The sequence below is a fragment of the Vitis riparia genome, chromosome 7 (genome assembly GCF_004353265.1).
Source record: "Vitis riparia cultivar Riparia Gloire de Montpellier isolate 1030 chromosome 7, EGFV_Vit.rip_1.0, whole genome shotgun sequence".
Taxonomy (NCBI): domain Eukaryota; kingdom Viridiplantae; phylum Streptophyta; class Magnoliopsida; order Vitales; family Vitaceae; genus Vitis; species Vitis riparia.
This window is the reverse complement of record NC_048437.1, coordinates 19601994-19626487: the sequence shown is the minus strand read 5'-3', so window position 1 is coordinate 19626487 and position 24494 is coordinate 19601994. Positions and strand designations below refer to the sequence as shown.

The window sequence follows — 24494 nt, the reverse complement described above, 5'->3', positions numbered from 1 at the left end:
TAATAATTTAAATTCTTTAATAAATCCTTTAATTTTTAAGAATAATTTATAATAAAAAATACTGATTCAATTAATTGTAAACTAAATAAAAACATTATAAAATATTATGTTCAAAATTAAGTATTAAATTTGTGCATGTGTAATAAAAAACTTAGCTCATTTATATATTAAAAAATAAAACTTTATTCATTATTCATTTTAAATAAAACACTATTGATAATTAGTAGTATTTATTTTTTTAAAAAAAATGCAAAGATGTTAATATGTTTCTAACATATAATAAAATAGTATATTTTCTACTAAAAATATAATTTATGATTTTATTATAATATTACTATTTATGTTTTATTAAAAACTATTTATTTTAAATAAAATTTGTAATTAAAAAATATATTCATTTTCAATATGACTCCAGTTAAATTTAATTAATTAATATTATATAAATTGAATTAAAAATGTTTTTATAAAATCAAAACAATTTTTTTTTTAGAAAAACAATTTATGCAAACAAGTCTTTTTATTTTTTGTTTTTGTTTTTTATTTTTTTATTTTTTTATTTTTAAAACCCTTTTATAAAAACAACTTGCTAAATATCCTTTTATAAAACATTTTTTTTTTTTGGTTTTTTAACTTAAAAACAATTTCTAAAAACAAGCATATGCAATCATGGTCAAATAAGAAATAAAAAAATTAATTAAAATACTTATTTGACTTGTATTAAAAATGAATATTAAAATTATTTTTATATTGTAATACTTAAAAAAACATAAAAAACCATGTTCAAACAAAAAAATAATTAAAATTCTTATTTAACTTGTATTAAAAATGAGGATTAAAATTATTTTTAAAGAAATTTTTGTTTCAGTAAAATAAAAAAAATCATTTTATAATTAAAAAAATTTATTTATCTTTAACTCATACAAAATTGTAGATTTAATTTTTATTTTTTCAATAAGACTTAACTTAAATTTGATTTCATATTATTATAAATTAAATTTATAATTTTTTTAATAAAATAAAAGTAAGATATTATTTTTTAAAAATAATACAATTTTTTAAAAATAATGCAATTTTTTTCATCCAAACAAGCTTTTTGATTTTTTGATTTTTATTTTAAAAATTATTTTTTAAAACATCTTGTAAAACACTATTGTTTTTTAAAAATTTTTAAAAACTGTTTTTTTTTTTTATCTATTTTGAAAACAATTTTTAAAAACACCGGCCCTAGGTTTTAAATTGTTTTACATGTTTGGTAAATTGCTTTTAAAAACAAGATTTAATAAAAACACAACATTTAGAGAACATTCACCTGTTCACTATAGTTTTTGAAAACCAAAGAAAATTAAAAAAAAATGAAAAGAACCGTCGACGATAGAGTAGGTTCCTTGCTCTGCGAGCCTGTGGACAACAGACAGAAGGGGTTCCTAGTGTTCGGAACGTAGAGAATTGACAAAGAAGAGACCCGTCTCTCAGGTTAGGGTTTTTCTATCATGTTTTTCTTCCCTTCTTTCATTATTTCTGTCCCATTTTTTCGGCTTCTTCGTGGAGATTTCGTCTGACTTTGAGGTTTTTCTCTTTTTTGATTTTCTAGGTTTTTCTTCTTCTTTTTTGCATTTGATTTGTGTATATTTTTTTTTTTTTTGTTTATTTTTGTTTGCAATGTTAGAGGAATCTGATTTTTGAGACTTTGATGGAAAGTTCCTTTGATTTTAAGTAAGATGTGAGATGGGTTTTTGGTTCTTTGGATGCTATTTTTGTCAAAGAGATTGCATGTCTTGGTTTGATTGAAAGTATTTTGTTATATTATTTGGTCAAAATGCTTGATTTTCAGCAGTTGGGTTAATTTCCGAACCTATTTGATTTGGGGGATTTTCTATTTTGGTCGACTCTGGGCTTGATCAGTGAATCAAATTTGTAAATTGTTGTTTCAGCTGCATCCTTGTGTGAACTCAATGCTTATCAGCTGAATTGTTCACCCATTGTCTTGGTGTTTTGTATATTTATTTTTATTGTTATTGTTATTACGATCTCTCTGTTGGCTAGACTTGGTAATGTTTTGCAGATTGCTGAAAGTAAAGAATGACTGATTAATGAACTTGTAATGTAAGACTGCTTAAGTCAACATTCAATTTGTTCTTTTTCAAACCCAACTTTTCAACAAAACTGCCTGGAAACCCCAATAAATTTCAGTTTAATGGAGGAAGATATAGCATTAAAGATAAACTAATTAATGGCTACTTGCATTGTGGGCTGGGTTAAAATTCCAGCACAGTTGAACGGAATCGAATTCTTCTGCCATTAAAATCAGAGAATACTTTTGAAGATTTTATGCGGTGGTGCAACACTGCAGACATATATGGAAGTTATTCATCCTCATTTCTAGTTTCAGTTGAACCCAGAGTTTGGATGGACCAATAGCTAAAGATCAACTACCACCATTTCCAGTTGTTGCTGGAATCAAGTCCCAACATGAACCAAGGTTTAATAAACTGGCCGTGTTCTTTCAATTTAATGAAGCCCAGTTAGGTATACCAAAAAATGTCGGGTCTGTCTTAGAATGCTGATTGCTATTGAAACCTGTGTCAATCTTCTGCAACCAATCCTGCAGGTATTCCAGTTCTTGTTCAAAATTAGCTGAACAAATCAATCTTATATCTGCCCAATACTTCATACCCTTATAGATAAAAGTCGGTCCAATCGCCTTAGTTTCTGGTAAAAAATTACAACATCTTGTCCATCAGGCTCTCTAGTTTTAATTGTTAATTGTTAAGGCATGGTAAACCTGCTGATCTGTGCAGTAGTGGGTGGCTCTTTTCACGGTTTAGACCAATATAGAGGGTCCCCATTGAGGCCTTTCTATAAGTGCACCTTTTGCGCTCTTAATATATTTCTTTTATTTACCTATCAAAAAAAAAAAAAAAAATGCAACAGTCCACAAGTCCATAAAGAGGAGATCAGTCCTCCATACTGAGGATTAATCCCTATCTTTTATAAACTAGCTTAAGGTAGTATTATTATGCATAACAAGTTGTAATTTGCCTTAAATAGTTGCCAGGTGCTTCCATATGTAGCCCTAAGTGTCCCTCTTTAGTTATCCATCAAGCTATATACCTGCACACTCATATGTATGCTGGTTTACAATAAGGACATGGAAAATTTATAACCACAAAATGGTAGTAAAGCATAGCAGAATAAGCAGGTGGTAGGTGTCCTTCACATACGACAAGTGAGTGTCTTGCTATATTCTATTTGTGCCAGCTATATATTCATCAAGTACCTTTGTGGCTGGTCACAGTGAAGAGCCATTCTCAATCACAGGATAATGGTGACGTAACTGCCTACCCCCAATTCATGGATCAATGACTGATGCAGCAACTTGTCAACAATACAAGAGGATTAATTGTTTGGGTCTAGTTTGAGCACCCAAGTCTACCTTTTTTTTTTTCTTTCCGAATCTATTAAAAAGACATTATCAATTAATGGTATTAATAGTATCATGTATATGCTTTTGGATCCCATTATTTGTATTTTGATCCCATTTTTAACTCTTTATTCAATGACTTAGCTCCTCATGCATATTCAATGATCTAAATCCTTTGACCTGTAGATATGAATACGATAGCTTAACAATTTTTTCTTTCAAGTTCCTTTAAGAAATTGGAACTGATAATCATTAATCATTTCAGTTGTTTTTATGATGAATACGAATATGATGATTATTTTTTTTATTTTTTTTATTTTCCCCCCTCTTTTATCATTCTCTTTCTATTTGGATTTTTTTTCCTAATTTCATTTTATGTGAACCTTTTTTGAAGAAATGTTTGTAGAAAATTATGTGGATAACATGCTATGAAATGTGTTTTTTGTGTAAGTTTCATTTTCTTTTGTTTTGACATACAAAAAACTTTTCTCATTTCCACTACCAAACAAGCTCAATGTTTTCAATTTGATTATAAGTAATATTATAATAAGATACAACAATGTAAAATATTAAGCTGAATTTATGTTATTTTTTTGTTAATTTTTTATCTTTTAATTTTAATTTTTCATAGTTTTCAGGTGTGGGATAGATGGCGTGGCTCTTGATTATCATATCAGTTGTTTTAGTTTGGGTAGCTTCTCTATGTAAAACTCGCCAAGCATCATTCTCGCCATCCAAGACTGTATTCTTGAATAATGGTGGGAAAAATCCTTATAAGATTTTCCTTATTGTTGGTTTTTATCGTTTGTTTTAATAAATTTTACTTACCAAAATCAGGAGAGGCTCTTCAAAAGAGAAATGTCTTGCTGGTTATTGCCCATCCTGATGATGAGTCTATGTAAGCTTTAAAATCCATATACACAGACAAATTCTCTTTTTTTTTTCTTTAATAATTGCATGAATTTTTTTTTATTGCTTGACAGTTTAGTTTGCAACTTTTTGTAATCTTATCCTATCTACTACAATTAGGTTTCTGGAACATCAGTAATGTATCCATACTCAGTCCTATAAGTCTTATAATGGTGTAGTATGATTATGTTTTAATACTAGTTGGATTCAGTAGCTTATAAACTCCGACTGAAATGCTAGGATTTTTTCTCTTTTTAAGAGTAAGGTCAGTTTTTCATGTTCCACTTGTACTTGTTTGATTTATTTCTGGTATGACATGCATATTTGTTGTGTTTGTTATTATGGGAGTTAATCAATTTTTATATGTTGTGTGATCCTGTGTTTGTTTGAGAACTTATTTATCATTACTGCAGGTTCTTTTCTCCAACAATAACTTTCCTGAATTCAAGGGGGCATAATCTTCATTTATTATGCATGTCAACTGGTAATGCACTGTTGTTGACTTGTGATTCAATCTTTGAATTTATGGCCATTTAGATATGGTTTTATGTGAATCTCTTATCTTTAGTTGTATTGTATTATTTGAAGTACCTATCTGCCATTTTCTCATAAAAAAAAGGTACCTATCTGCAATGCATCAAATTCCACTGGAATACACTTTTCTGTTAATGATTCTATGAACTTGAGTCCTGTCTCCATTATGAACTTTTGTTTCACACTTAGCATGCTATGCATCTTGCTGCTGAACATAGAGAAAGTTGAAGCTCTCATCAAATGTTTGAGTGTCTTTATTGGATCATGTCAGATTGATTGGTTTAAATTTGAGGAGGACAATATATATATTTTGATAAATAAATTTGAATAGACCCCATACATTGTTTAAATCAATCAATGATAAATACGTAGTACTGAGAATGATAAATACATAACGGTTCAAATGAAGATTAGAATCATGGGTTCACATGTCTTGGGTTGTTGTATAGCATGTCTTGAGTTGGTATATAGATACTAGAAGCAAGTCTTGAATTTTGCATCCTGTACAATTTTCCATATGGTTTACAATGAAAAAGTAGTTTCATACATAAGAGGCAGGCATGGTTAGTCAGATCATGTTCAATTATCTCTTTCTAATCATCGTTTTTCTAAGGAGCTAAAGCAAAATAAATATTGGTAAAGAAAATATTTAGTCATTTAGCCATTTTGGAGGAAACTTCTTGTAGATATAAGTTGAGAGTTTTATGGCTTAAGAAGGGGGTAGAAACATAAAAAGTTTTCATTGGACGGCTAATACTTATAAGGAAGGCAATTTATAAGCCAATTTAATCGAAAAGGGTTTTGGCTTTATAAGGAAGCATAATGGAATGATGGAATTTTGTCAATTTTTTTATTTCATGTTTTAGAATACCTAGAAGGCCCGATGTTGAGGGTGATTTCTTCAAAGCTGTTGATGGTATGGATAAGGTATAGAGGCTCTCTTTGGAGAAGAGGAGGTGATGGCAGCTCTTTCAGAGGTGGGTGGACATAAAGCGCCATGCTTAGATGGCTTTTCAATGGCTTTCCGAAAGGTTTGTTGGCCTATCATGAGAAGAGAGGCAATGGAGTTTTTGAAGGAACTTCATCTTAATGAGTTCTTTGAATGTAGCCTAAAGGTCACTTTTCTGATTCTTATTCATAAAAGATGGATAGGCGAGTTAGAGGGGATGGGGATGCATTGATCACATCAAGGCTTTGAAACCTTGATGGGGGCCTTTATAAACTTCTAGCAAGAGTTTTGATGAACAAGCCAACAAAAGGTGATTGCAAATGTGGTGTTAGAGTCCCAAAATGTCTGTGGAGGATGGACAAATTTTAGTTGCAACCTTGATTACTTATGAGGCTATAGATTCACAGGAACGAAGCTTTGAGGTGGGATTATTGTGCAAATGAGATGTAGAGAATGCCTACGATTACATAAATTAGAAATTCAATCAAGTAAAAAATGAGATTCGAGCAAAGAGTGGATTCATTTTTGTATGTCTACCTTGAGAATGTTGATTTTGGTGAATAGTACTACAATGTTCTTTTGAAGCTTTAGAAGATGTGTGATAGGGTGATCCACACTCTCATTATTTGTTTGTTTCAATTATTGGAGCATTTTGTTATGTGATATCTAGAGAAGGTAGTAAGGATTTTAATAGTGACTTTAAGGTAGGAGGTAGAGGGGAAGGGACGAAAGTCTCTCATCTTTTGTTTATAGATGACACTTTACTTTTCTATGAGGATAGCGTGTAAAGTAGAGACATTGGAAATGAGTGTTGATTTGTTTTGAGCTTGTGCTAAGCTTGAACTTTAATTTGCAAATGAATGAGATAATTCTTGTTTGTGAGGTGAAGGGGTGGATAGATTGTCCTCCTTGTTTGGTTGTAGGGTTGCAAGCCTTCCTTCCATGAACTTGGAGTGCCTTTGGGAGCAGCTCATAGGTCTTTTGTGGTGTGGGACTTAGTGGAGAAGTAAATTGGTCTTTTGGAAGAAGTGGCATTCACTTGACGGGAGAAGGTTGTCCCTTATTAATAACAACATTTTGAGTCTTCCAACATATTTCCTATCCTTATTTGTAATTTTTAGAAAAGTGAATCAAATTGGAATTTTAGAATCTTTTTGTTGGGGGAGAGATTCAAAGGGGAGAAAGGTGCACCCAGGGAATTAGAAGGTTGTATGGAAGGATATCAAACATAGAGGGTGCCTTACTAGAAAGTTGGATGCTCTAAGTGGTGCATTTCTTGGAAAATGGTTGTGGAGATATGCTTATGAGTATGACAGTCATAGAGAAAGATCATCTAAGGCAAGTTTGGCAAGATGAAGAGGTTTTGGGGGAGCGGTGCGCTAAAGGTGAGAGAGACCTTCATGTGGGATTGTGGAAAGATATTATAGGAGAATGAGAAGAATTCTACCTTAGAATTTCTATTCTGGTCAAGAATAGGCTCGGGACTAGGTTCGGGTTAGACAGATGAGTGCAGTGCTCTTTATAAAAGGCTTTCCCTTTGCTTTTAAGTATAGCCTCTGCTAGATATGCTAGAATGATAGTTTATGGGAGGATGGGGCCATTGTTCCTCTCATTTTGGAAGATATTTTTAGGATTGAGAGATATGGGAGGTGGATCTATTAATGGAGCTCATTTATGTTATGAGTTCGCAAGCAGTAGAGCAAATTTGAACTCAAAAGGCCACTCTCCATACGCCTCATGCGTGTTATAGATGCTTGTTTTTAGATTTAATTTAAAGATCACATCAAGCCTATTTGTTTTCGATGTGGGATGGGATAGAGAATTTTTTACCAAAAAGGGTGGAGTAGCTTTGAGCTAAAATGGAAATTGCACTGAAACAAGATTAAGACCAAGGTCCACTAACCAACTATCTAATCAACTCTTCACTGTGGCTCACATGTGCTGTAACCTCATCTTTCAGGAATTAATTTAAAGCCCTTATCAACTCTATTAGTTTCCGGTGTGGGACACTGGGGTGACCCGTTTCAAACCTAAAGCCCATTAGGTCACTCTCTAGTTTCCATTATGCAAAAATGGATGGCATTAGGCCACTCCCCATTATGCACACATGAGTCCAATTCTATGTATCTTGATTTAATTTATGCAAAAGGATGTTATTGCAGGCCAAGGGTTGGCCAGTGAGCCACTTTTGTAAAATAATGTTGTATATATATATATATATATATATATATATATATATATATATATATAATTGGATGTTTTAAATTTTTGCTCAAATAAACATGAATATTTAATTCCACATTTATTTTTGTAATGATAAGTATGAAAATAATATAAGTTAAACAATGTAATAATTTTTAAAATTATAAAATAATAGGATGTATAACTTTGATATGTAGATAAAATTAAATAATGGAAATTTTCATCTATCTTGAATATATGTTCAAGCTTACATACTATACATTGTTTTATTTAATAAAATTAAACTATTAATACATTTATATTTATTTGTTCATGATTTAATTTAATACTAAAGATAAAACAATAAAATATTGCTAAGCTTTTAAATTGTTTATGTATATACATATATTCTTAATTTATTATAGTTATTATTAGTTTTAATAAAAGTATAAATTATATATTTATGAAGTCATGTGGATATCATGGTTTGACTGTGGTTGAACCACCGATTTGACTAATGAATTGTGGTCAATAACTTTTTTGATTCAATGACTAGTTCAGTTTTGAAAACATTGTTTGTCCCTTGGCCCAAAAGTTTGAGGTACCTATGCTCCATTGACAACATGTTTTGTTGTCTAGGAATGACATGGAGGAAGATCTCAACCATTGAACTCCTTATGAGGTGTGGATGATGATGAACGGCTGTAGTCTAAAGTTAAACTAATGAAGAATCAGAAAATCACATTCTAATTGGCAATTTTAGATTGCAATGGATGTTTCTAGATTCAGTTAAAGATCTCCTGATGGGATAGAAGGTTCAAGGTTTGGATAAGTAGCAGAAAGTGTAACATATGGCTTCCTTTTGCTTGTTTTGATGCTTTTAGAGAGAGCATGATGATCAAATATTGAATGACAGAGTTTCTTGATTAAAAATTAAGAGAGCTTTGTTAGAACCTTGTTGGAGTGGTCTAGGGCTTCATTGGGGATTGAGAATTTTAGATTGATGGATTTCTTAGATAATCTCAAGTAGGAATAGTTAGCTTTATGTCACGGGCCTAGAGTTCCAATGCAGCAGCACAACCCTTGTGGTGACCCCTGTGGGCATGAATCAAGGGGCTTAGTCTGCACGTCATGCATCCCAATTGCCCTATGTTGATTGGTTTTGTCTTGCCATGGACTCATTAGGGGAACGACTCCAGCTCCCGACCAATTTGTGTAGGAGTGGCCAAACTCCTCTCCATTATCAAGTCCTTGACTAGTAACAAACTCTCCAAACTTAACCTGTTGGCGTGCCTGAACTTTGAAGAAGCTTCCAACACCACTTACATGCCCTTTCCCTGAAGCAATTCCCATTTCATTACGCTCAAATCAGTCAACATACTAGTCTTGATCAGCACCTTCGCTACGGTCATGGACACCAGACAAACAGTTCGTGACACTCTCCCCCACCCAATCTCTTGCACGCCCTCGTGTAGGGGTTTATGTCTTTGCCAAATGATGCCCTCAAACGTTGCTGCTTCCCATGAGTCATTAATCACCAAAGGTCCGCTGCTTATACCAAATGGGCCGAAGGGGACATCCACTCACCCAGGATGCGACATCCACTCGTCATATTAACCCAGTAACACCCCGAAAGTGTTAACCCAGTAACACCCGGAATTGTTAACCCAGTAACACCCCAGAACTGTTAACCCAGTAACTCCCCGGAAGTGTGCACCTAGACACCAACTTCCACCCTTAGTAGGCGACACCCCTATGTGTTACTAGAATAACCAGCGACACCTTGCAATCTAGAGGCACCCATATTCCCTCATAGGTCCTCATAAGTGTAGCTTCGCTACACGCCACAATGCCAATCTTTCCACTGTCGAAACATGAGGCTTCATAGGCTACTTGTATTGCCATCAGGGAGATAACTCTTTGGCCAAAGATTGTTAGAAGGGAACACTGCTATGCTTGACCTTCTGTCTCGTTCTGATACCACTTGTCACAGGCCTAGAGTTCCAATGTAGCGGCACGGCCCATGTAGCAACCCTTGTGGGCATGAATCAAGGGGCTTAGTCTGCATGCCATCCATTTCAAATGCTCTATGCTGACTGGTTTTGTCCTGCCATGGACTCATTAAGGGAACGACTCTAGCTCTCGATCAATTTATGTAGGAGTGGCCAAGCTCCTCTTTATTGTCAAGTCCTTGACTAGCGACAAGCTCCCCAAACTTAACCAGGTTGGCCTGCCTGAACTTTGAAAAAGCTTCCAACACCACTTTCATGCCCTTTCCCTGGAGCAATTCCCATTTTTTTATGCTCAAATCAGTCAACATACTAATCTTGATCAATACTTTCGCTATAGTCATGAACACCAGACAAACAGTCTATGACATTTAGCTTGCTGTTTTTTGGCTAGCATGTTTGTTCTTGTTTGTTTGTTTTTATTTTTATTTTTATTTTATTTTTTATTTTTTCCACCTCTAGTGCCTCTTGCATACTTCCTGTGTATAGAGGGTGCGCTGTCTTTTGTTGGCACTTTTATTATCTGTTGTTTGCCTATAAAAAGATTATCCTCTTACTTTGGATTGTACAATATTAATGTGAAATCCATTATCACACAACAGGAACCTACTAGTTATTTCAGCTATTTTTCCTTTGATAGTTTGTAGGTCATTCATGATAAGAGAAACTGTAAAATTCGTGGTTTTCACTTATGTACGAGATATTTTATTTCCAATTATTGTCTCAGTGGCACTTTATATGGGGATTGCGATTTGAATTACAACTGGTGGAAAACATGAAGTTTACTGTTTTAGAGGATTTTGATCCCACAATTCTGGCCTAATTTAGTAAAGTGTTAGCCGGGGGAAGGATTTCCTGTTGAGTGGTTCTTTTTGCTATTTGTTTCACTCTTTTTTCTTTCTTGGGGTATTTGAAGTGTTACTAGTCACGCCCATCCAAAGAAAAGTGTACACCTATATTAGCTATGTGTTTACTTTCTAATGCATCTTTTTTTGAGGAAGTTAAAACAGGGGCACATTGAATAACATCTTCAATTCTATGATATGTTTGATATATTGTTTTATGGATTTTTTTTCCATCAGTTTTATTTGTTATGTAGGCAATGCAGATGGCATGGGAAATATTAGAAAAGAAGAGCTCTACCAGGCTAGTGCAATTCTGAAGGTGCGTAATAGGTCAAAAGAACAATGCATGTTTTGTATTTTCCCAGCACCATTCTGGCAGCTAAAAATCCAAGCTTCTCTATATGCATCTCCACCTAGTTTTTTATGTTTTCATTGCTCCTGAGTTTATTTATCCAGCTTTGCATTCATACCAATGATAGGTGCTCACAGGACATAGAGTTCTTCAGCTGTAAGCTTTGAAAAAAAATCATCCAGTAATTACCCTATTATTTTGTTTCATTTTAACTTCTATATGCAGGTTCCACTTCAACAAGTGAAGATCCTGGACCACCCAGATTTCCAGGTTCCACCTTAACTGGTAGTATAGTTTGAAATACATCTTGAGGTATAAGTTTGGATATAATCTGACTTGAGTGCCATTATTAGGATGGTTTTGGGAAAGTGTGGAATCATGCTTTACTGGCAAAGATCATTGAAGAGGAAGTTATTTCTCATGCCATTGACACAGTAAGATCTTGCTTTCCATTTGCTAGTTAGGTTATTCCTTAGCCCACAGTGAGTTTATTCACTATCTATCGTATGGACATGAATTCTTGCATTGTTAAAGGGTCTTCAACCTTTTAGCTTTTGATGGTGTTGCAACAAGGAGTGTGTCAAACCCTGAATCTCAAATTCATAAATTAATCCAAAATCACAAGGATCTAACTCAAACTTTTGAAACTTGAGATGGCGTAAAAGGACAATTATGTGATTTCCTAGGCCTAAGATCTTATAATTGTTTATGATAAAGTAAGAACATAAAAAATATGCAAATGATAGCTTACAAAAATGTCAATTTATTTGATTATATATATTAGGAAAATTAATTGTCTAGCAACTCTTATGTTTCCCTAGCCGTGAGGCACTAACTAAATGTAATTAGCATTAAACTGGGTTTAACCTATAATTTTAAGTGATTGGTATTAAACTAGGTTGAATTCATGATAACCTCTAATTAAATTCAATTTATCCTAATGCAAAGATTTAGATTTTAAATAATGCTACTTGGTATTATTGATTGGCTAGATGTTTTACTTCATTCCATTACGACATTTATCTCTATCTTCTACACTAATTTTGTTTTATGTTTCTAAACTTCCGTTTTCATATTGTTCTTTCAGATAATTACTTTCGATGATTATGGTGTTTCAGGCCATTGCAATCATATTGACGTGCATCGAGGGTTATGGTAAATTGATTTTTTTACTTTTAAATTCCATTTATAAACTTGTTATGTTCAAAGAACCACTTCAATCATGGTACATGCAATAATGATTTTAAATCTATGGATGAGTTTACTATGCAAAATCAATGGCTACTATAATCCCATGGTTATATAGAAGAAATTTCCCCAAAACAGAGAGTAGCTACTATTTATGACAATATGGTAGTTGATGTAGCTGAATAATTCTAGCATAACCATTATTGGTTATGAGTGGTATGTAAGTGCTTTTCTATTCATTTTTATGACCATGCCTAATGTAATCACATGGTCATGCAGAAGAAATTTTATGGGAAAGGAAAGCAAGGATTTTTGCAAATAGATGGAGAGCCTTAAAGACAGTGGGATCAATTCTATTTCTCTTCATCCCTCTAGGTATTGACTTTTGTAACATCTGAGGGCAGTCCTGTAAGCATTATCTAGATTAGAACCTAATGTGCAAATGTACTAGGTTGTCAAAGGAGGAGACACTACCTATTTGGATACCTCTTCCCATGGGTGTTGTTAAACTGAATTTTGGCGGATGTCCTCTGGGTGATTTAGGACAAATAGGAATTGGCTAACAGGTCATCTTGGAATACTGGTATGAGTGTTCTTGAACATGCTGCAGAGGACCTAGCCATTAAGGAAGAGACTAGCTTTTTTGGACGGCTTGAAGATAGCCAAAGTTGAAGGTCTTTTTAATCTTTTGGTAGAGGGAGATTTGCCTATAGTTATATCCCGTGGTCTTGCAAACTAGGTTCCAATCTAGCATAATAAGGTTCAATTGGATGTCTGCAAAAGCTTCATTGATAGAAGCCCATTGTAAATAATAGAAATAGAAAAAGTCCCAAATTGATTCTAAGGTTCTCTATTTATCCTCAAAAATCCTTGCGTTCCTTTCCCACCCAATGGTCCAATCAAAGTGAGGCTAGTAATGTGCCAAAGTGTTCTACCTTGAGGAAGTCCCCTAAAAACTTTAAACGATATAATCAACATGTCCTCCACCTTTGTAGGTCAAACTCAATCAATTCCTGCAACTTGGAACAATCTACGCCATAACGTCATTGCAATAGAGCAATGTAAAAAAGCATGATTTGTAGACTCCCTACTCCCCTTGCATATAACACACCAATCTGGACTAATCACTTTGTATGATCTTTTCTATCAAAGCAAGTCATTAGTATTAACTTTCTTATTTGCCACAAGCCATGCAAAAGCCTTCACTTTTGTTAGAGCTTTGGATTTCTAAATAAAATTTGTAGGAATAAAAGGGTTTAAATTGGTCGAAGCAGAGATGGCATTAAAAATGGTGCTAATTGAGGACACTCCCAAGGACATCAAGGACCAAGCTTTTGTGTTAGGAAAAGTGGGTGGCAAATAGACTATGTGCTAAAGCAGACATTAGACAAGCTAGCTCCTCAACTTCTTGCTCTAAGAGATTATGACAAAAATTGAAGTTCTGAGGTATAGAGAGGGAGGAGAAAGCCGGCACTGAGGGAATAATAGAGTTTCTCAACCTCACTATTCTATAGATGTTTGGTAACTGCTCAGTAAGGGATTTTAATCCAAGTCCCCCCAAAAGCGGATTTTTGTATCATCTTTCACAAAATAACAAGTGAAACAGAAGAGGTTCATGGAAGCTAGATGGGGGTTGTCACTAATTTTGATTTTGCCTCAAAGTGGGGTGCTCCTTTTGTTGAATTCTTTGCTTAGTTGATCAAGAAATGGATTCATTAATAAAGAGGGGACTAAAATATTTGATCTCTTTTCTGTGTGATTTTCTAACTCCAAGAGGGTATCATTTTATAGCCCTTCCTACTTTTTGATCTAGTGTTGTAAGGTTGTTATGGGGGAAGGACTTCCCATCCTTCTTTGTACTTAATCATTTAATGGCAATGAGATTTTGTATTCGATTAATAATAATAATAATGAAGTAATAGTAGTTGATAGATCCACAAAAGCTTATGTAAAAAAAAAATGTAAACATAAAAATACCTATAATAAAACAGGTAATAACACCATTCTTACTCACAAAGTGTAACACATCCTAGTATACAAACATAAAATAGTGCAACAAAATTATAGCACACTGTAAAAAGTAGTACAATGTCCACCCATAATCACATCCTAGCATTGCCATTGCCATGGTATTGATTCAAAGTCATATTCCTAATGGCAAACAATTGGGCCTTGAAGGAGCTTCACTACCCTTCTGCTTTTGAAATTTTTGTGAAAGGTAAACAATAGATTGGTTCTTGTAAGAGATTCAATGACTCCATCCATCAAATCTGCCTTACTCAACTTGGAATGAGGGATCGAGCCATATAAGGCTTAGATCAACTCCCTCCAAAAAAAGTTTGCGCCATGAATGTGGAATTTGACCTGAGCCATTAAAGTGTTTGGTTAATTCATTGCCACTAAGGATGACTAAAGTGTTTGGTTAATCCATTGCCACTAAGGATGAAGGAATTGATATTATTGCCTATATGAAAGGGCCATCATGGGAGGTGGATTAAAATTGAAATCTGCAAAATCTCTTTAAAATAGTGCCAATAAATTGTCAAAATTTTGTCACAATCTCCATATTGCTAATATGAGAATGATAGAACACTACATGTGCCAAAATATTATTGATATTTCCTAATATTTTTGGGAAAATATCAACATGGAAAGGAGATGATAGAGGAAATTATGGAGGGGATTGTGGGCAACAGGACATAAGTCAACAACAATTGAGCCCGTTTATTGGTGAAGCTGACCATATATGTTGCACACAACACTAAGACCATGGGTGTGGAGGAGTAGGTCTAGACATAGAAGTTGTTGGGAAGCAATATATGAGAAGACATGGTGCTAAGCATGTAAGGCTACCATCATATGTTGAGGAGTTCCTTTCCCTGAGTTTTGTATTCATGAGTGTAGGGACTCATTGTAGTGACTCATTTAATGGGGCTCAACCTCAAGGTTATCATCCTTATAGTCATAGACAATGATTAACATATGGTAGTCAGGAGATCTTTGATTGTTCTTCTCGAGAAATGTCATATAGAGTTCCTAATATGGCACAAGGAGAAATTCAAATAAACATTTGAGTGGACTCACAATTTCCTATTCATGGAGAAGTAGTGGAAAGGAATCAAGACCTATGTTTGACATGTTCATAACTACATACAAAATTATGCAAACTCCATCACATGGTACTAATATTGTTTAGACCAAGATAGTATTTGATTGTCGTCAATTATCTTCTAGGCACATAGGTTATCATTTCAGTATTAAATGTAATGTGTTTTCAAATATTGAAATTTATTGAAATTTTTTTTTTATCTCACTTCAGTATCAGCTATTCACTCTCAAAGTCTTATTTGTTATCAACACACATTATATTATTAACAAATGATACTAATTTTATTATACATATCTTATTTTATTAAAAAAAAAAAACCAATTTAATTTGTGCATTATTGATTATGTTATCATTTCTCAAAATTCCGTCTAAAATTCCATGTTTTGACCTCAATTTCATGATTTAAATATTTTAACCAATATTGATATCAATATTTCCATAAAATCGAACCATTGATGTTTCCATTGAAATCTACATTTTCATCCTTGGTTACCTTTGGGTTATCAATAACTTAATTTGCATAGCTTGTGGGTATAATCTCAAACCTTGATGGATCATACTTTGATTCTTAAAGCCGATCTCAAGTTTTGGGATGAAGTTCCCTGGTTCTATAACTGTTCTAGTATTTTAAACCTGTGCAAACTTCTCTTGGATAAAGTTCCATGGTATACTTTGAACCTAATCCATGGGCAATGCAAGATTAACTGTTTCAAGCCATATTGGTTGGTTTTAAGTGGTTGAGTTGCAGTGATTCACCAAATTTTTGCTAACATGGGTATGGTAGTAGTTTGTATAATTTCTATGCTACCTAGTATCATTTGATCAAATGATCAGTTTTGTGGTTTCCATTATGATTGTTTGAGCTCTGATGATTTTTTAATGTTCCTTAACTTACTGTAATATGTGATGACACACTTCCTAGTGCCGTCCTTTTTGTTGAATAATTTTTTTCTTCTTCTTATTCTTTTCCTTTTCTTTCTTTTTAAGTGAAAATTGAAAGTTAAAAACTAAAAAACTCTTATATAATCACAAATCTAAAATCTGATGATGTAAAACTGCAACCTGTGGGCTATATTGGTTTCTTACATTGGTTGAACTGATCTGCAAAGTCAACAGATGGTATTCACTACAATATTTTCTGAAATTAATTTTTTTTCCCATTTCTTGTACTGTAAGCAGGATGCTCTTACATGATACTTCAGAGAGAAATATTGAAGCATGGGAACTTGTATGTCTTTATTTGTTTGTTTGTTTTTCTCCTCATGTTTTTATTCACTTGCTATTTTGTTGGCATTTCATCAACTTAGAGGGTGTTTGTTTTTTCAACTTTTTGCTGAAAACAATTTGTTTTCAGACTTTAAGTTGTTTGTTTTTCTATTTTTTCATAACTTATTATAAACGTTTTGCTGAATAGAAAAAATACTGTGTTGGTTTTTCTTTACTTTTTAATGTTTAATAGAAATAGAATATTAAAAAAACGAAAATCTAATACTTAATACTATTAAGCATTAAAATTCTATTTAGAATTAAGTAAAAAACAAACACCACCTTAGTGTCTCTCCCTCTCATAATTTTCATAGATTAGGTGAAGAAGGTATAGCTGTAAAATTCTTGCATGGTTATACTCTATACCAACTGAAAGGGAAAGAATGTGCTGAACAAATTGAAGGTTGGATTACACCCCTTTAAAACTATTCAATCCTGGAAGCCATGGAAATAGTTATCGATCCACAAGAAATGTGTAAAATATTTTTTCCATTTTTTTTTTTTGTGTGTGTGTGTGTGTGTGTGTGTGTGTGTGTGTTAAAACACCCCTTTTTCCTAAATCCATTTGAGTGGATTTGCTTTGGTGCTGTGAGGGAGTATGCAGCCAGAGCATGCAGCCATTTGGGATAAACATCTAGCATTTATTTGCATACTTGCTCTAGGTATTTCCACTACTTGGTGGCCTCAAGTTAATAGCATAACTATAAAAGATTGATATCTCACCATTTGATTTGAATACCGGCTTCTTTGGTGAGATTACTCTTAAAATCTTTTCAATTGTTCAAAGAAATTGAAAAAATTGAATTACTAACTAATGCAATCTGTATTATAGTAATTCTCCTAAATAGGGCAATGTCAAATCATGAATCCGACCTTTAAAATAAGCATGCTGCATTTCATGCTGATTAGATGGCCAGTATGAGTATGCCTAGGGGCGTAAAACTGCCAGGCAGGTGATGTACTCTGGGCCCTGCCTGGACTGTAATCCTTAGCCCTGCCTGGCTTTGATCCAGTCTGGCTTAGTAAAAAACTCAGGAGACAAGGAGTCCAACATGGTTCATTTAATTTATTTTTATTGTGGGATTGAATAATTTCTTGGAGTTTTTCCTAAAGGTTTTGTGGGGCTTCTTTTTGACATTTTATTCCACAGGAGTTTCCAGTTACCATATTTATTGATCTCATTGTTTTTCAGGTCAGTACAAACATATTACGCAAGTATAGTGGACCAATTGATATCTGGTTGTCCATCTTATCTTCCATGCGTTACCCAAGTGAAAATATGCATTGCTTGCTTAACGAGAATCCTCATAAAAGCTTTCTAGCAATGGCCCAACACCGGAGCCAATGGGTTTGGTATGTATGCTTCCCCATATGCCTGAGTTAACTTTATGATGGGATGGAATCCTTGAACAATTCCTTATCTGTCAATGTTAGTAAATTCATGATAGGTTTCACTACTTCAACGAGATGGATCTAAACATAAGTGGCTGACTCGGTTATTTTTCTTCCTTTGGTAGTGATATTGATTTTACTTGTGCAGGTTCCGGAAGCTTTTTGTATCATTTTCCAGTTATACTTACGTGAACAGGCTTAGAAAGATCAAGTAGGTGTGTGAGCCTTCACAATCAATAATGAATAGTTACTACTAGTCTCCTGTTTTTGTCGACTGATGATCCACCCACTAGTTTCGTCACTTCGACTTAGGAATTGGCATATTTGCCTTTCACCTTTCTTAACTTATTATTTGTTTGGCAACTTGACTGGCAGAGCTCACAATCCGGTGTTATGAGAGCTTGAAGACCACAATTTGTCCACCTACTGGTCACATCAAATAACTTGCAAGCAAACAAGGTATTACACATATCCTGACTGCATTGTATTTTTGCAGCAAAAAGCTTTTTCCCACTGGATTGCTACTTGCTTGGGATTTGTATAGGGATCAAGTGCAGGACTAACACAAGGCGTTGAAGAGTAGTAGGATAGCAAGTAGTTCTTGTTGATGTGATTGAATTTTATGTTTGAATAGTTGTATTTTATAAACATTTTTATTCAAAATAAGGATCATCTTGATATTTTAAAAAAATAATAATTAAAAAAAAATTTGCTTCCTTCTTTGATCCATGTTTTGAGAATTCTATCTACCCTTAAAATCTATGTTCTCTTAATGCTTTAATGTTTAGGAAGGGTCTTCCAAACATGCCTTGCATAGCTCCTAGCTCATAGTTGAGACATCTTCTTCATTTCCTTGGATAAGAGCGATATTTTCATTAGCAATCAAATGTGAAGAAAAACTTATATTTTTTTCTTTTTCCTTTTAATATTTATTTAATAAAATAAATCAGTAAAATGTCTTTATCATCCTGATTCATGAAATAAAATAATAAAGTGATGGGCAATCCTTATTTATAAAATAAAATAACCCACTAAGTCCTTTCAAAATTATTAAAAAAGAAATAAAAAATAATAATGACACTAGTAAAATAAATTGAACGAAATAAAAAGGTTGGTGGGGTGAGAGAGGCTCGAACTCTCGACCTCAGGATTACTCTTAGCTATGAGACCTACGCGCTAGCCAACTGCGCCACCACCCCATCCGATAAGCTTGACACAAATATTTTTCTTCTTTACATAAAATCAATCATACTTTTCCTATTTGTTCCATATTTTTTAATTAATTTTTTTTCTCGCATGTTCAAACATAAAATGTGTATAATTTTTATGTAATAGTTCATTTTGAAACTAATTTAAGTGTTGAGTCTTATCAAATTATGTTACTAACCATTAATAAAGTTCAATAATGAGATAATTTAGTTTTACTAGCCTTTTATATAACATATTAATTATTCTATTCCTTTTAAATTGAAAGAGTCTTGGTAATAGGCTCTTTTTGTCTTTTGGGGAGATGAAACAATCGATTTTCTAATACTAAATTATACACATTACTTGTAATGCACCTCAAGTCAACAAAAACAAAGAGCAGTTTTAAAAAAATATTAAATCTTTTATAATTAAAATAAAATATTTGAAAAAAAATTGGTAATATGATATATTTCTAATTATACCAAAACGGAAAAGAGATTACAAAGGAAATAAGTTTAAGATGGTAAATTATAAAATTACTTAGGAAATTAGAATTTAAATTGCTAAGTAAACAAATGGTCAAAATTTTCATAATTATTCATTTATTTGTAAATGGTGCATATTTAGATTCAATTGTTGGGATTAATTCATTATTTTGTAGAACTTCAATTTGGGGAATTTAAGAACATCAAATTTTAAAATTTTATTTTCAAAGCTAATGGAAAATGTTGATTTTAATGAATATTTATACAAGTGAGAGTTATGTTTTAGAGATTTATTAAAAGAAATTTTATTTCAATTGATGAGAGTTAATTAATTTTGGTTTTATTATATTGTAAGGGTCTGAATTTAAGAAAATTATAGAAAAATTTACTTGTGATCCAAATTATATGATTTTAGTGTTTTTATTTTCCAAACAAAGAATATTGAGAAATTTACAAAATTTAATTAGTTGATAATGGGATGAATTATGATACGAAAATAATGGATTTATTAATCTATGGTTTTATTTTTGACCCATTTTTTTTATCCAAATTAATTGATTCTTATTGGTTTGGTTTTTGAATAAGGATTCTTCAAAAAAATTTTAAATATAAGTTTGCTTAATAAATAAGAGAGAAAAGGAAAAAAAATTGAATGTGTATTAGTTATATTCAATTTTTCTTGAAGTCAACTTTCCTAATTCGTGGTACATTTATTTTTACTCCAATTATATGAAATATGGTTATTTGATTTATTTTAAGTCAACAATTAATAAAAAAAATTAGGAATTTTGTTTTATTAATAAATAAATCGAGCTTAACTATTTAATCTATTTATTTATTCTTGTCAAATTGTTCTACTTAGGTGGTGTTTGTTTTTTTAGCTTTTTGCTGAAAACAATTTAGTTTTAGAATTTAGGTTGTTTGTTTTTCTATTTTTTCATGACTTATTATAAACTTTTTACTAAACAGAAAAAGCCAAAATATGTAGCTTTTTCTAAATAGAAAAAAAATAACATATTGGTTTATTTATTTATTTTTTAATACTTAATAAAAATAAAATACTACAAAAGCAAATAACCTAATATTTAACACTATTAAGTATTAAGGTTCTATTTAGAATTAAGTAAAAAAACAAACACCACCTAGTTAATCATATCAAAATGACTCATTTATGATCTAACCCATTTATGACCTATTTAACCATATAAAGTTATTAATTTTATATATTTAAAAATTAGAAAACATTTAAAATACTTTTTCTAATTATAAATATCATATAGTTAAAAAAATAAATAAATAATTAGCTAAATAAAATTTTATATATTTCATTATATAAATTAAAAAGATTTTATAATTAAAAATTAAATAAAACTATAAATAAGTGTAAAATTAAAATTTTAATTTAGTTCTATATTATAAACATATTATAATTAAAATTATATAATTAAATTAATTAAGATTTTTTAAAAATTAAAAATTAAAGTTAAAGTAACTATTTAAAAAAAAAATTAAATAGGTTAAATGTGCCTGGCAACGAATTATAATCATGTCAATACTTAACCCATTTATTAAATGGTTTAGCTGGTCGTATCACGCTACCCATTTCACTATTTACATGGAAAGATTCGTTACAAAAGCCTGTTAAGCTGTGGACATTTCAAATAGCAAAATTGAGTAAATCTAAAAGCATTAGCATTTAAAAAACATAGAAACTTGAGCCAAAGAGTTTTAAATTTAACTACATTCACATGGAGATATCGAGAGTTTTGGACCAAAATATTGCTATTTTGAAATTTGCTTTCTCATAAATAGATTGGATTTGAAAATTGTTAGAAAAATTGAGCTAATTTAATTTAAGTTAATCACCCTATAAGGGAGGTGAATAGGGTAATGGTCTCTTTTTGTAAATTTAAATTATGTGACTACAAGAAACAATTATATGCAAATATATAATAAAACAATATAAAAACAATTGCATATAAAGTAAAAAAGTAAGGAAGAGATAATGAAAACACAAGATTTTTATAGTGGTTCAACATAACCCGACTTCCATCAACTCTCCTCTAACTTCAATTCCAAGCTTGAGGTTCCACTAATTCAAAGCTTCCAAACCAACCCTTCAAACAATACAATTGGATTATGGTTCCAATCCATCCTCTTGGACTTTAGGCTCCGAACACTCTTTACAATCTTCAACATATACCTCACTCTTGAATAACCCCTTAAGTGATACCCCCCACTTAAGAATCTCTAAGTGATACCTCACACTTAGATTCTTCATCTTAAAGATTTATAAATGAAGATAAGAAACAATTTCATAATATCATAGTACAAAACTTTAGGCTTAAATATACAAGAAAAATTAGGATTGAAAGGTGCACTAATGATATGCAAGTTTAAGAACAATGGTGCACTAAAAAACACTCTCCTAAGACTCAAATATATTCAAGAAATGTTTAGGAAGATTAAGCTCTCAAAATAATGAAGATTTGAGCATTTTTATAGAGGAAAAAAAAATCAAACTATCCGTTAAGGGTTTGTTCGATTGAGATCCGGTTTGACCGGTTCACTAGCTGTTAGCATTCAATGCGTGGCAGATGACCGTTGGACCTCGGCCGCCCCTTGACCGCCTCTCGACTGGTTGAACAAGCATTTTGGAAAAAAGAGAAGGTTTTTGCACCCCTCGATCGGTTGAGTTAAATAGATCGATCGATTCCTTATCTGGTTCAACCGGTTGAGCCATTTAACCATATTTTTCAACTTAAAAACCTTTTAAACAAGTTTGGAAAGCATTTGACACAAGGTTTTAGTTGAAAACATGAAATCATCCAATTTTAAAAGATTTAAAACAAAAATAACTCTTGGATGATTTTGGTGCATAAATAAAAAATGTAATACATGAAAAACCTAGTGCACCAACCTTATAAAGAGATCCTATGAAGCTTAGGTCTTAAAAAACATTTCTCTTTGAGGTATTATTCTTCTTATTGATTTTCCTTTAACTTGATTTTGTCTTTGTGATTACCATTTTGGAAATCTTCTTTCCTAATCACATTTGAAATATAATCATTAGTTCCAAACCTTGTTTTATTATCATCAAAACTGAGATTAACCAAACCTTGGTTTCACAAAAATAATATCCAATTTAACACTTTTTACCCACATGGACACCCTTTTACTCTTGTTCCCCCATTTTTTAAACCTTTTGTTTCCCTCTTGTTTCTCCATTTCAGGTCCTATTTTTTATTTTTTTTGCAATCCTCACTCTCAACCCCATACGTAGGACACTTCTCTATTTTAGGTTCCATTTTCTTTTTATAGCCTTTTGGTCCTATTTTCTTTTTTGCAATCCTTACGTCCTTTTTTTTTTTGTTGTTGCAATCCTTACCCCTAACCCATACTCACCAGTAATGACAACGGTGCAGTTGGATGTGCGGGTTTTTAATAAAGAAAATATATAATTTAAATGGTCATTCTTAATTTAACTATTAGTGTTTATTTATTTATTATTATTCGAATTATAGTAGAATATGGAATTTGAACAAGAGTAGAAGTCTACTATTAGTTTGAATTAAAGTATGAAATAAAGTTTGAATTGTAATAGAACTCAATTGTATTTGTATATAAATATTCATAATCATTAATGAGAATGATATACCATATTTTTCTCATCTATTATTCCTCTTTATGGTATCAGAGCTTCACTTTTTTTTTTGCCTATTTTTTCTTCTTTTCTCTTTCCCCACCACATCATTGTTGGAAATGTTTAAATTGCCATATTGAATGCCCAAAGAACCCAATAAACCTTTCACTCTTTCATATCTCCAATCAAAACACCATCAAACTTATCTCCACTAATTACCTTTTATGGAAACTCTAAATTAAAGTACTTCTCACTGGTTATGATCTTTAAAAATTTATTGATGGATCTCATCCATGGTCCCTAGCCACTATCACGAAAACTAATACAATTGCACCCAATTTGGAATACCACACTTGGGCATGTTAGGATAAATTAATTTTTGGTACCTTAGTTAGCTCTCCACTTTGTCTATTATTCCACTCATTCAATAGGCCAAAACGTCACATGAAGCTTGGACTACTCTTGCCAATACCTATGCACATCCTTCTCGAGGCCACATTAAGCCGATTAAGGAACAACTCAAGCATGCTACCAAAGGTTCTTAAACAATCATTGAACACATGTAATTTATAAAGACACGTGCTGATGAACTTGCTCTTCTAGGAAAACCCATGGGATGAAGATGAAGGGAAAAACCTGGATATCTCTATTTCCTAAGTCCAGATCAGGTTAGGAACATGCATAACTATCCTAGCCTTTTTCTAAATCCTATACACAATGGAAAAATAACATTTTCATACTTTAAAAGGATTCAGAAAGTGCTAATGAAAACCATACCTCATATTCGGATGTTCCTGAATCAAATCCATATGGTGAAGATGAAGATCGAAATTGCAAAAGTCTCGTAAACCTGAAATTTTCCGCCTGATGACTCAAACCTTGATCTTGGCATACTTCCGATGGTAAGGAAAAGAGAGTGGATGCTATGAATCTCAATCTCTTTGGATGGTGGAAGACAAAAGTTATGGAAACCTTAACCCCTAGAGGGTATTTATAGGGTTCCTAAATGGGCTTAAGTGACTT

The 24494-nt window shown here is 32.3% G+C and overlaps 1 protein-coding gene and 1 non-coding gene across 7 annotated transcripts; one reads left to right on the top strand and one right to left on the bottom strand.

Annotated features, from left to right (window-relative positions):
* The first annotated feature begins 1332 nt into the window (after window positions 1–1332).
* LOC117918891 (N-acetylglucosaminyl-phosphatidylinositol de-N-acetylase) lies at window positions 1333–18821 on the top strand. Of its 6 annotated transcripts, XR_004651968.1 has the most exons (13): window positions 1335–1473; window positions 4060–4179; window positions 4259–4319; window positions 4744–4814; window positions 11103–11167; window positions 11426–11470; window positions 11554–11634; window positions 12288–12355; window positions 16674–16725; window positions 17956–18116; window positions 18304–18366; window positions 18531–18614; window positions 18700–18821. XR_004651968.1 is itself a non-coding variant. In XM_034835858.1 (12 exons), exons 2-12 carry the CDS (start codon window positions 4071–4073, stop codon window positions 18550–18552), a joined length of 798 nt encoding a protein of 265 aa, XP_034691749.1. In that variant the 5' UTR covers window positions 1335–1473; window positions 4053–4070; the 3' UTR covers window positions 18553–18821. The 6 variants fall into 6 exon arrangements, 5 of the variants coding, with proteins under 5 accessions (XP_034691752.1, XP_034691753.1, XP_034691749.1 ...); XM_034835858.1 differs by having other exon boundaries at window positions 4053–4179; window positions 18531–18821; XM_034835859.1 differs by having other exon boundaries at window positions 1337–1473; window positions 16677–16725; window positions 18531–18821.
* Window positions 18822–19270: 449 nt separating this feature from the next.
* On the bottom strand, window positions 19271–19354 carry TRNAM-CAU. Its single transcript is given in 2 exon segments — window positions 19271–19306; window positions 19317–19354. It is a non-coding gene; the product is annotated as a tRNA-Met (tRNA).
* Between the last annotated feature and the right edge of the window lie 5140 nt (window positions 19355–24494).